The sequence below is a fragment of the Cottoperca gobio genome, chromosome 13 (genome assembly GCF_900634415.1).
Source record: "Cottoperca gobio chromosome 13, fCotGob3.1, whole genome shotgun sequence".
Lineage (NCBI taxonomy): Eukaryota > Metazoa > Chordata > Actinopteri > Perciformes > Bovichtidae > Cottoperca > Cottoperca gobio.
Window position 1 is genome coordinate 23,040,464 of NC_041367.1, and position 12,120 is coordinate 23,052,583.

The window sequence follows — 12,120 nt, forward strand, 5'->3', positions numbered from 1 at the left end:
TAGTCAAGTTCTTCCACACCAAACTCATCACACCATGCCTTAATGGACCTTGCTTTGTGCACTGGGGCACAGTCATGCTGGAACAGAGAAGGGCCTTCCCCAAACTGTTTCCACAAAGTTGGAAGCATAGAATTGTCCAAAATGACTTGGTAAGATGAAGCATTAAGATTTCCCTTCACTGGAACTAAGAGGTCGAGGTCAAGGCCAGCCCCAGAGAAACAACCCCATAGCATTATCCCTCCTCCACATTACAGGTCATTTAGCAGATGCTCTTATCCAGAGTGACTTACAGTGAACTAACTACAGGGACAGCCCCCCTGGAGCAACTCAGGGTTAAGTGCCTTGCTCAGGGGTACAATAGTGGCAGCCCTGGTATTGAACTCACAACCATCTGCAGTGTTTCCCCTAGGTTTACTGCTTTGGGAAGGTGCTCACATGCAACGGGGGGGATTCTATTTAGTTCTCTCGCGGGGCTCCGTTGGGGGGCGCAGCTCTGTAACATTACGTGGTCTGTCACTTCGTGGCTGAGTTTCCTAAACATTTCCACTTTGCAATAATAGCACTTACAGTTGATTGTGGAATATCTAGGAGAGAAGAAATTTCCCAAACTGACTTGTTGCAACGGTGCATCCTATTACAGAACCACGTTCAGTGAACTCTTCAGAACTTTCTTTCACACGTTTGTAAAGGCAGATTGCATGGCCAGGTGCTTGATGTTATACACCTATGGCAAGGGGAATTAAACACCTAAATTCAATGATGATTAAGAAGAGTGGTCCAATACTTTTGTCCATATAGTGTATCTAACTGTAAATACACATAACTTAACTCAGGTTCCACATTTTGCATCAATCTGGGACATTACACATGCATGATATTAAATCTACTATAAAGCCTGGGGCTTTTCTGTGTGAAGTTTAAATGTTTCCTGCGTTTGTGCATGTTGTATTGTCTCATTATTGCTTGTGTGACAACCCAATAATTACATATAAATTACATTAGACCCACGTGCTAAGCAAGTCCACCTAACCGGTTAGTTTATCGAGTGATGATGGTGTTACTCACTGAATTCATCATGGCCAACTGGGATGGGTACGCCTTGCAGGGGAAGTGGATCTTCACCCCTCCAATGGTATACTCTACTAAGGATGAAGCCATGACCCTCTGTCCCTCTTCACAGAAATATCTGCAACAACAAACTTGTCTGATAAACCTAATATGAGCTGCATATTAAACAGACACTTGATTAGTGTAATGTGACTACAGCCCTTGTCAATTAGCGTTACAGTAACTGACAAGCTGAGTTAAGTTACAGTAACGCACAAATAACACACTTAACTGACACACCGTTAGTAATTTGCAGTTTAACAAATGTTATGTTTCACTGTTTCCTGTCTGTGTAAGTTGTCACCGACCTGAGAGTTGAGACAGTCACTTGTTAGCTATTACCTACTATTTACAGTCTATGGCTATTACTGACTGCCTAGCAAGAGCTAGTGCTAAGTTTGGTACCGTGACTAGAATTCATTAGCGTTACTGGTATCCATATCCCATGGTTAAACCGGTCATTAGTACTGTCAAAAATGTCCTGACTGTATAAGAAACTAATTTGGCGAACACAAGCTGTTTGGTTCACTCTACTCTCCCCATGTTTCTTCCCGCTCTTAACCATCACATTTCAGAAACTACTTGAAAGGAAGCTGGTCATATTACACAGTAGAGCTTCCTACAATTGCTTTCAAAATAAAAATCCTTATCGTAAAACATCACGGAATGTGTCTGAAGCAAACGTTTTGTATTTTCTTTCTAAAAATACTTTTTAGCATATAATCCAAGTCTCTAAGTTTTCATTAGGTAAGCAATGCTACCAATACTTTTGATAAGTGGCAATTGTTACGCTTTTATTTTGAAAGATTAGTGTGGCCTGCTGGTTGCTTGACGTTTGACAAAAGCACAACGGAAGTTACTTTGGTAAACATCCGCATATATCCGGGTTTAGAGGTTCAATGTGAACTCTTGCTCCAAAGAAATAGGGGGCAGTATTTCACCTCTAAACTGGGTCCATACAATCTCAAATGTTTATATTTTAGTTGTAGTAGTTTGGTATATTTATTGTATTATAATGTAGTCTTTATATTGTTTATTACATGTACTCCTGTGTAATGCCTGTCAGTCAGTCAGCAGGGCAAGAATACAATAATTCGACCAAACTGCTGAACTGTCTTCCCGGTGGTGGCGCAGTCAGGAGAGCAACCTGCTGGGTGTGGAGAGAGTTCGGCCCAAAAGGTGCACCGGCCTTTAAATGAAGACTTCTATGTGTGTTGGCCACTCTTAACTTCGACTTTCTTCGAAAGCGTTCATCAAACTTTGGGCATAAATAACAATAAATGGGTCTTTGACTTCATTGAGGCCATAACATTTTTATGGGATCTTATTCCACTCCAGGTTTCTGTCCAGCGGTGTTTCCAGTATATGTTGCCATAGTGGGTGCGCTCTGATGACGCTGATAGGAGTCCAAGGCAGCCCACCATGAAAACTAACCAACAGAGGAAAGGAGAAGCCCAGGCGGAGAAGCAGCGGAAAAAAACAACGCAAGTGTCCTGACCGCAGGAGCCAGGGGTAATAGAGGAAATCATTTAAGTGCAGAACAATAGCTTCAAATAAGCCACACAAAAGTGTAACATCCCTCCTCTGTTGCTCTTCTTGAGGTTGCCCTAGTCTGTGAAGAAGCTCAAGTCTGCCTTTGAATGTGCTATTTGTTTTTATGTGAACACATTTTTGTAAACAGTGTAGTCAGTAAAATGTATTAATAAATATATCTATGCATTGCTCCTACTTGTAAAGAATAATTCCATATCAAAGTGAAGCTAGAAAATTGTGAAAACAAGAAAGTTGAAGTTAAGAGAACAATCAAAAACCACAAGGTCCTTGTAATAGCTTTCCTGGAGCTTTTACTCTCATCACTTGATCTTTATTAGCAGAGTGGGTTTTTTTTCTCAGCACTTAAAACATTTTTTTGAATGTTTCAATGAATCAATGTTTGCTTCTCAACTGCAGTTTCTATTAAGAATAAACATTGAATTTTAGCTTTACATGGACAAGATGATAAAACCAAAAACTAAATGGTATTTGAGGTGAGATTGTTTTCTCAAATGTGTTTCTATCCCCAGTTTATTATCCCCATTTCATTTTAACGAAACCCTCCTATGATTTGCAATTTACTTCTACTACATGCAATTCTTACTACTTTATTTATAGCGGCATAGAAATGCAACAACACTTGTCTGAGGGTTAATAAATATCCATGTGTATCAAACTTAGACGCTTCAATAAAAACGTTGCTGAGGATTTAGCTTTCAGTGAGGTAGGTAAAGGTAAAACTTATATTGCAAAGAGAGTGCACAATCTAAAAACATGATGGTACTGAAACAAAAATCAAGTCATCTGTTGGCTGGACTTTTACCTTTGATATGTATTGTGGTTGACTCCCGAAGGTGAGCAGATGAATAATAAAAAACCTGCAGCCTGGGGACACTTCTCAAAATGTCTCCTGTGAGCTCCAAAACGACCAAAACTCATTAGTTCACGCAATAAATTCCCCAAATGATAAATAAACTCATTCATTCACTTCTGATTAACAGTGGGTTTTTCCTGCCACTTAAAGAAAACACAGAATCCAAAAGATACAGCCACAAAAAAAAAACTTTAATGCAATAGTGATTTAAATGCCAGTAGCCATGAGGATGTGAGAGGATATTGCATAGGTTGTTAAGCGGGGACAGTCCTGCATGAAAGCTGAGTGAAAACAAAAACCAGTGACTCCAACAGCCCTTCAGTGTCCCTAAGCCAGGGGTTGGGAACCTCCGGCCTCCGGGCCGTGTGCGGCCCCGAGACCATTTGATCCGGCCCTCGAGGTAATTCACAAACACAATCAAAAAATCAACAACAAAAAAATCTAGACAGCAATTGAATAAAACGGGCGACCGACTGTTTTTCCTGGCAAGGTCGGGGTCCTTGAACACAACACGTGGTCACATCATGGCCATCCTGTATGGATCCAAGCATTAATCTGCACAGCAAAAACTGGAGAGTTGACATTTCAGGGTTAAACATTTCCGAGTTGATTTCAACTCACGAAGTGTTACTTTAACATTTTCTGATTGAAATGTGTTTTTATTGTTGGAGTTATTTCACAGTGTTAATCATGTCAGAGTTAGACCAACGCTGCAGAGACGTGATTATGCTCCGCCCCTGTATGTCACTGCTTCGGTTGGAAACGACACCACGACAAGTCAGCTCAATTTTCTCTCCTCATGCATTTGACAGGCTAAGTACAATTAGGTTAAACTCACTGAAACAATTTAAAATTGTTGATATGAACTGCATTATTTACTGTGAAACATCTACAGGGAATGTATGCCTTGCGAAGCCTTGTTTAGCAGTCTGTGGTAGCTACCATTGCTAGCTAGCTAACATTTGGCGGTAGCTAGCTAACCGTTCCTTACTAAAACCATCTCTTGAACAACAGTTAACATGAACATTCATAGCTGCAATAAAATACTCTTGGTCCTAAATGGTATTTTTTTTTAGATTTAGGGTGGCTTAATTAACATCAGCGAGACCCCAAAAAACGTACAGTGGCTCACTTGTCTAGTTGTCCATAACACTGGGCCTTCACTGTATTAAGTTATTTTGTGTTTTACTGTTCTATTTACATTTCAATTTATTTGGTCAAACTTTCTTGCATGTTTCAGTAAAAATGTTGGTCCAGGTGAAGTACAGACAATGGCAGAAGTATGTGAAATTGGATGCAGTTGAAGGACAGTTTGACTTTCTACAATTCAATGAAAAAGATATGTAATTCTACTTCAGCTTGGCTTACTGTCAGTGTTACAGTGTGTCTGTGTCAGTGTGTGTCTCTCTATCAGTATGTGTCTCTGTGTGTCCCACAATCTGTGTGTGTGTGTGTGTCTCGGTCAGTGTCTCAGTCTGTGTCAGTGTGTGTGTCTGTCAGTCTGTTTCTGTGTCGTGTCAGAGTGTGTGTGTATGTGTACCTTTTTTATAGTGTAAAGCATAATGTATACCTCAACAGTAAATTCAGAAAAGCAAACCCAGACTTAAGAGGAGGTTTGGAAGAGGAATGGTTGATTTGTCTAATTATTATACAATGGTGAACATGTTTGTATGTGAACAATGTATTTAACAGGAAAAGTCATTTGCTTTGTGGCAAGAAACTGCTTACTTCAAAGCACATTCAGTCTGATCTGTCTTTTCCAGTCGTTGAGAGATTCTGCCTGCCACCTGATGCAAAAGTTGTATACAAGGATGCAACGGAGACAGAAGTCAATACAGAAATATTCAGAGACCTCATTGGACGAGGCAACGTGGTGCTGACAGTTTTCTCAGGTGATTGTAAGATAAAAAGGCCCGTATAATCAAAAACCTCACTGAACAGAATAAAATGATCAATATATTTTCTTTTTCTTTGGAGTTCTCTGAATGGTCCTTTTCCCTCTGCTTCTGATGAGTCCGATTCAAGCTTCAGCTCAAGAGCATCAACTGCGAATGTCGATGAGGTTCCGAGCAAGAGACAAAGAATCGGGGATACACTTGATGCAGTGTCTGCTAAACGGGTTAATATCTCCTCTCGGGCACATCACCACTAAAGCTATAAGAGAAGAGTATGCTCTTGGGATAGTGACGCCGTTCCCTTCCCTCAAGGATCCATATACCAAGAAAGTATGTAATATTCCTTATTATTGTTTGCATGAAAGTTGCATATCAAACGTGCATATAATGACACAACGGCGTTTGTATGACATTGACATTTGAGTTCTTTAAAGTATGACCAAAATCATTTTTAGCTTATTTCAGGAACACTTCCATGATGCTGCAAGCAGCACAGGATAAATTTCTTGGTGTCTCAAAGCAATCCAACGAAAGATTTGTCGAGGATCTGCACCATCACCAAATAGCCCTATGGACACTTCTCCCAAATGTCCAACGAGCTGTTAATGTAGAAAGACAGCTGGATGCGGATGCTTGCCAAGAGGACATGTCTTTGCTCAACCATACCACAGACAATTCCCTGATTTTTCAGAAAATGAGAGAAACCTTTCAGCACCGTCTGAAGCTTGTTAATGACCCAAGCAGAGGTGTTGATAGCCTCTCCGCCTTACCAAGATTCCTGGATAGCAAAGGATTGGTAAGTTTGGAATTAAATGTTTACAATGGCTTGACGCATTTCCTGTAGTAGTAACGGTAATTTCTTCTTTCGTAAAGGTGGATCAAGACTTCACCCTCCTATTTGATCATGAAACATCCTCCAGGCTCCTTCAGAAATGGGATGTGTTCTTCAGTCCAAATGTCATAAAAGAGGCTAAGCGGTTTACTTCAACACCCAGAGTTGCGTCGCTTGTTGCAGTCAGCAGAGTCCCACAGGAAGTGATCTTGATGAGACGACAAGTGAGTTGTATTAGCTTGTTTAAAGCACTTGCCATATCTCCAAAAATACTTTGTCTTTCATAAGGTAATTATATTATTAAGGTGATTATAATTGTCACGTCACCTTCTTAGCCACATGTGTAAAAGAGGGTTGTTAAAAAGTGAATGAAATTGAAATGAAGTCTTCACAAGCATTCCCATCTTGCACTAGCAGTAAGATGTTTGAATAACTGATCACTTCTATAATGTAGTTTTCTCTGTGGCTGCACATTATTCTTGTGCGTAATGTTCGGTTTCTTTAAACATCTTAATCATCTCATCCCACGCCAGGCAAACCGCTCCCTACCTTGGGTCTTTGGACAAACTTTCCAAAACCCATTTTGTGTTTAATTTGTCGCACAATGCTGCGTTACTGAATTGTTACACATTCTTGCAGACAACAGTGTAACAGTGATGTGATGTGGGGAAAATGAAGGAGTCACCAGTCAGAGACTTGAGAGCCAGACTGCTTGACCAGCTAGTACCGGTCTCAGTCTCTGAGTAAGAGGCTAAAACAATACTGACCGGTTTCATGTGTCAGAATTTGTATCCCAGCAGCAACTGGAACCGTTGATAAATTATATAAAATTACTGGAAACCCAAGGCCTTAGTCTTAGTAGTCTGTGTAGTGTTTGATTGAGAGGAATGATTCTCAAACAGTATACAATGAGGAAGATCCCAAAGTGATCCTTCATGGAAAAAATATGTTTGATATGCATTACAAATGTCTCCAAGACAACCCACAATTGAACTCTGTATGGGTTGAAAAAGACTTCTACACTTAACTCATTGAAGTATTACCATGTTTGAAATAATTGCTCATTTGATATAATGCATGACCTTCTTGAGGGTGTGACTCAGAGTGAGATCAAATTGCTTTTTGAATATTTCACAAAAGACTTAATATCACAGCAGAACTTGCTTTCCAGGATTGATGGTTTTGACTACGGATTTTTAGAACGAAAGAAACGTCCCACAAAGATAATTTTGGACAGTGCTGGCAATGGCATTGGTTTGAATTCCATTCAGACATTGTGTCTTGTGAAAAACATCCCCCTGTTTGGTGACATTATTCCTGCAGGAAACGAAAACTGGAATGTGTTATTGTTGTTACTTAAAATAATGAACATGGTTGTTTCACTTTTTCTCACTCTAGGTACGACAATATATTTAAAGCATTTGATTGTTGTCACAAACTATTTAAGCACTTGTATCCACATAGAAACTTGCTCGTTAAGCATCATTTTATGACCCACTGTATATGTGGTCTATGAGGTGTGAAGCCAAACATAAGATGTTTAAAGGTTATTTCAAAAACATTACAAAATCACTTGCTAAAAAGCATCAGATGGCTATTGCTTATCACTGGGAAACCTTCACCCTCAAATAAAAAGAGTCTGGACCAATTAAGACTTATTCCCTCAGAGATGTGAATGTGGTCAACAATGAAATGCTTGAAATGATTTTGTCAAAAGATGTTTTCTCCACTAGTGTTAAAGTTGATGGTGTAGAATATACATGTGGACTTGTTTGTCTTTTGTCAAATATGTGATGTACATTTGGTTGAAGGTAAAACATTTAGTTTATTAACAAACAAGCTATTCACCCATAATTCTTTTGATGACCATCATCGTGCATTTCGAGTGTTACAAAGTGAGGAAAAGTTCATAATAATGTCAGCTTAAATTCAATAAGCAATTTGATATTCAAAGCTCATACAATGTTTCAGATGAAAGTTTGTACATTATACCATGAAAATGGCTTTGTTTATTGGAATCAATGAATATATTATTTAATAACATTAATTAGTGTTACTTTAACTCTGTTTTGTGAGTTAAAGAAGGAACTCTGGCACAGTGTTACATATTTAACTATTATGAAAGTGTGGACCTAATAAACCCTGAAAAAGTGTTGAAATCAACTCTGGGAGTTAATTCAACACTGGACTTTTTGCAAGGTCCAGGGTGTGGTTTAAAAAGGTGAGTTGGTTTATGTACATTCTGATTGAACCTAATGAGATAAACGCGTTTTTAAGGCTGTCGTTATCGATATCCACATGAATATTAAAGTCACCTGCGATAATTACTTTATAATTATTATTTAAGGACTAAATTCTGAGAATTCAGATGTAAATTGACAACAGTATAACAAATAAAATTGGCTTTATTTTTTTCCATGTTGGGATTGAAAGCGTAAGAACAAGGCTTTTAGGTTTAGGATTGATTAATAAGCTTGAGTGCAACTCATCGAGTGGATTCATCGAGACTGACATTCTTCATGTCTCAGCCAAGCTTCAGTGAGACAAAATCAATCTTATCTGATATTAAATCATTTACTAGTCCAGCTGTAGATGACAAAGATCTGATGTTTAAGAGCCCACATTTAATTGTTAGTTGCACTTTAGAAGCGGTGGTGTTAATTTTTAACTCCCCCTCATTTAACATTGATTTGATTAATTTCAGTGGTCGTGGGGCAGACACAGTCATTATGGGGATCTGAGTGGGCGACTGCCCGGAAGGAAGCACAGAGAAGTGTGTTAAGACTGCAACTCTGCTGCCTCCTGGTCTCAACTCCGGGTTGTCATGGATTAGGTCCACTAATAAACTTTGTAATATTAGTAGATATGAGATCCGCTCCATCCAAAGTAGGATGGATGCCGTCACTGCTAATTAGACCAGGAGTTCCCCAGAAAGTCATCCAATTATCTGGTCCAGGGGTGCCCACACTTTTTTGGCTTGTGAGCTACTTTAAAAATGACCAGGTCCAAGTGATCTGTGGGAGCGAGTGGAGGGAATGGAGGGAAAAAAACAAAAAACTTTCAGGGGGCACAGGGTTCCGTTGGGGAATATATTTATTTATTTATTTATTTTAAACGGTGCGCGATCTACCCGCACTACACTCAACCTTTTGGGCACCCCTGATCTGGCCAAACAGAGCAGAAAAGGAAGAGAGAGATGCCATCGCTAGCTGCCAAGCTACAGTAGCTAACGTTAGCAGAGACGAAAGGAGTGTTAACAACTGAGGATTAAGCGAGAGTCGCTAAGAGAAGAATGATAAGGAGAGAGTTGTAAGTGCTTAAGAAGTACACATATGGGTTTAGATAATTGACAGGTAGTTAGCCGATGTGATCAAGAATATAACAAAATGAATTGAGCAGCTGAAGTACCCTACCAGCAACACAAACGTAGTAATGTAGAAACCGGAAGTGACGCGCTTACAGTTTGCTGTGCTTCAGACATTGAATCATAAGTGTCTGAAATATATATGAAATGTTTTATAGGGCTTAATTACAGCAAACTTTAGTCACCTTTAGAGAATACATTTTAAAAACTAGCTTTAGTGGCTTTTAAAGGCTTCCCAATCAAAATACAGAAAAATAATACGGTTTATTGACATCTATATGAAGGGAAACTCCTTTGCTATCAGTTCGAATAGATTTGACACTTTATCACTTCCTGTAGATGAGTATTTCATATATTTATTGGCGAAGAGGAAACACAAAGCTGTTGAGTCTCCAGGGTTCGATTAGTGTGCTTCTTTGATTGGGCGAACGTGTTTAGCTGTAACTGACCAATGAGCGACGCGCAACGGCCAATTGTAACTGACCAATGAGCGACGAGAGGAGGTTATATAAGCCGCCGGTTTGAGGCCGTTGGTCATTCAACAGGAGGAGACGAGACAGGTAGGCTGCTCCAAGGACCAAGGACCAAGCACCAGGGCGGCCAGACACCACACACCAGGGCAGGCCATATGAGTCTTGGCGACCGCAATTGCCCGATCACCGGCGGCCAATAAAACCCCAGAGGGCCTAATAAGCCGGTGCAAGCGGCGGTCAAATGAGCCAAGGCGGCCCTATACATGGGGAGGGGTGAAATGATTGGGGAATTAAAAAAAACTGACTCATCCATTATGTTTTTGTCTTCTTCTGTGTTATTGCTCCTGTTTTCTTCTTCTGTGTGTGTACTGGCGGATAACGTTTTTCAACTTAAGTTAAACATAATACTGCCACCTGCTTTACTGGAGGCAACTTTACCACTTTAAAAAATGTTTTAATTAGGCCTATTTTTATTTTTGAAAGGTTAGAAATACGGGATAATTAGGGGAAAATATTTGAACGGGAGGACAGCGGGATAGAAGGAAAAATACGGAATAATCCCAGGGAAAACGGGAGGGTTGACAGGTGTGGATGACATCATGTCAAACTTCAATATTGAACGAGACTGTCATTGGCATCAGCGAACGCAGCATGGCGAGTGTAAACAACTTTCCAGGAGAAATGGACGAAATATTATTTCTTTGTGGAAGTAAAAGGCCAGTGTGCCTAGTTTGTGTCGACGCGCTTGCAGTGATGAAAAAGACTCGATCGTCATTCCGGCACAAAACATGCCGAACTGCACGAGCTGAAAGTATGAGTGCGTTTGGATAAAGTTAACGCTTTTCGACAAGCTAGCGGGAGCAGCTACAATGGGGCGCTAGGTTTGTTTATTACGCTAAACATGGCAGAGCAGCGAAAGAAAACTACAAAAAAAAAAAAAAAAAGTTGCTTTTTTGCACAGCATAAAAGAAAGGTGAAATGAATGGGCTGCGTCTTAAAAATAATTTGCAGAGGTTATGAGTTCAATAATTAGTACGGCCCTTGAAGGATGTTGTAAAAAATAAAATGGCCCTTGGTAGGAAAAAGGTTCTCCACCCCTGCCCTAAGCAATAAAGTTCATTTTGTTATTTTCTGTTCCTGTTGACCATTTTGAAAGGCGTCTGCATTTCCTGTGGACCTTGTTCTTCTTTAAAACGAACAATCTCACAGTGTTCTAAGATATTACGGGATTATGTATGCAGACTAATGCAAAGCATGGCGGTGGTGAAACAGCTGGTCAGACACTTCTCTCTAAAAACATTAAAATATTTTCAAATATTGCATTTACGAAACCATGTCTTGTAGTGCTCTTATTCAGAAAGTTCTTGACAGATTAGTTAAAGCCATTTTCAAATGCCAAACCAGAAGGGGGTGAACAGGTTTGCCATAACGACAGGTTTATGAAAACAATGTCAGCCTCCCTGAGCAGAAAGTCACATCAATACCACATTTTAAATATTGAATAAATAACACTCAAAAGCTTGGCAGAACACACCACCCTCCGTACTGTGTTTTAATTCTCGGTACAACCAGGAGGCTAAGCTCGCCTTCTTGTAGCTGGAGATTTGAAGTTCTCAATGCAAAGGCTAATATTGTAGAACACATTACCCATTGCCGTTCACACGCCTCTAACACTCAAATCAAATATATTTCATTACAAGGTCAACAGAAGTCCTCGCTATTGCACAGAAATACAGGTATTTTTCAAAGGGTACAACTAATGACAAGGCAGGTTATATTGTGACATTTTAGTTTGGATTGACAGCATAAATATCCACTGCTCTCCAAAGAAAAAAAAGTAAACCAAAAGACCTGGTTGCAGTCTCAAATTCTATTATTTCTTTGTGTGTGTGAAGATGCTTGCACCTCCGCAGCATGAAGTGAACACACATCTTCATCATTCAAATCAAAGGTTAAAAAAAGAAAACCCCTTTTGATTAGGCTCAGCTTCATTTCCACATCCCACTACAGCCTTTAGAGACAACACATGAACCCTTCTGTCA

The 12,120-nt window shown here is 39.7% G+C and overlaps 1 protein-coding gene and 2 long non-coding RNA genes across 8 annotated transcripts in view; 2 read left to right on the forward strand and 1 right to left on the reverse strand.

The window, feature by feature from the left end:
- Positions 1–1,669, reverse strand: part of brip1 (BRCA1 interacting helicase 1) — a 39,409-nt gene extending 37,740 nt beyond the window's left edge. The window contains 2 exon segments of the mRNA XM_029446567.1: positions 1,066–1,186; positions 1,416–1,669. Coding sequence (XP_029302427.1) covers positions 1,066–1,158 — 93 coding nt within the window. The 5' untranslated portion in view covers positions 1,159–1,186; positions 1,416–1,669.
- A 427-nt stretch (positions 1,670–2,096) lies between these two features.
- LOC115018091 (uncharacterized) lies at positions 2,097–2,835 on the forward strand. 2 transcript variants are annotated; one of them, XR_003833322.1, is made up of 2 exons: positions 2,097–2,316; positions 2,446–2,835. It is a non-coding gene; the product is annotated as an uncharacterized LOC115018091 (long non-coding RNA). The 2 variants fall into 2 exon arrangements; XR_003833321.1 differs by having other exon boundaries at positions 2,097–2,286.
- A 944-nt stretch (positions 2,836–3,779) lies between these two features.
- Positions 3,780–8,544, forward strand: LOC115017934 (uncharacterized). Of its 5 annotated transcripts, XR_003833296.1 has the most exons (7): positions 4,091–4,291; positions 4,755–4,794; positions 5,278–5,406; positions 5,492–5,739; positions 5,865–6,205; positions 6,283–6,465; positions 6,775–8,544. It is a non-coding gene; the product is annotated as an uncharacterized LOC115017934 (long non-coding RNA). The 5 variants fall into 5 exon arrangements; XR_003833292.1 differs by having other exon boundaries at positions 6,283–8,544; XR_003833295.1 differs by having other exon boundaries at positions 4,272–4,291; positions 4,755–4,857; positions 6,283–8,544.
- The last annotated feature ends 3,576 nt before the right edge of the window (positions 8,545–12,120 follow it).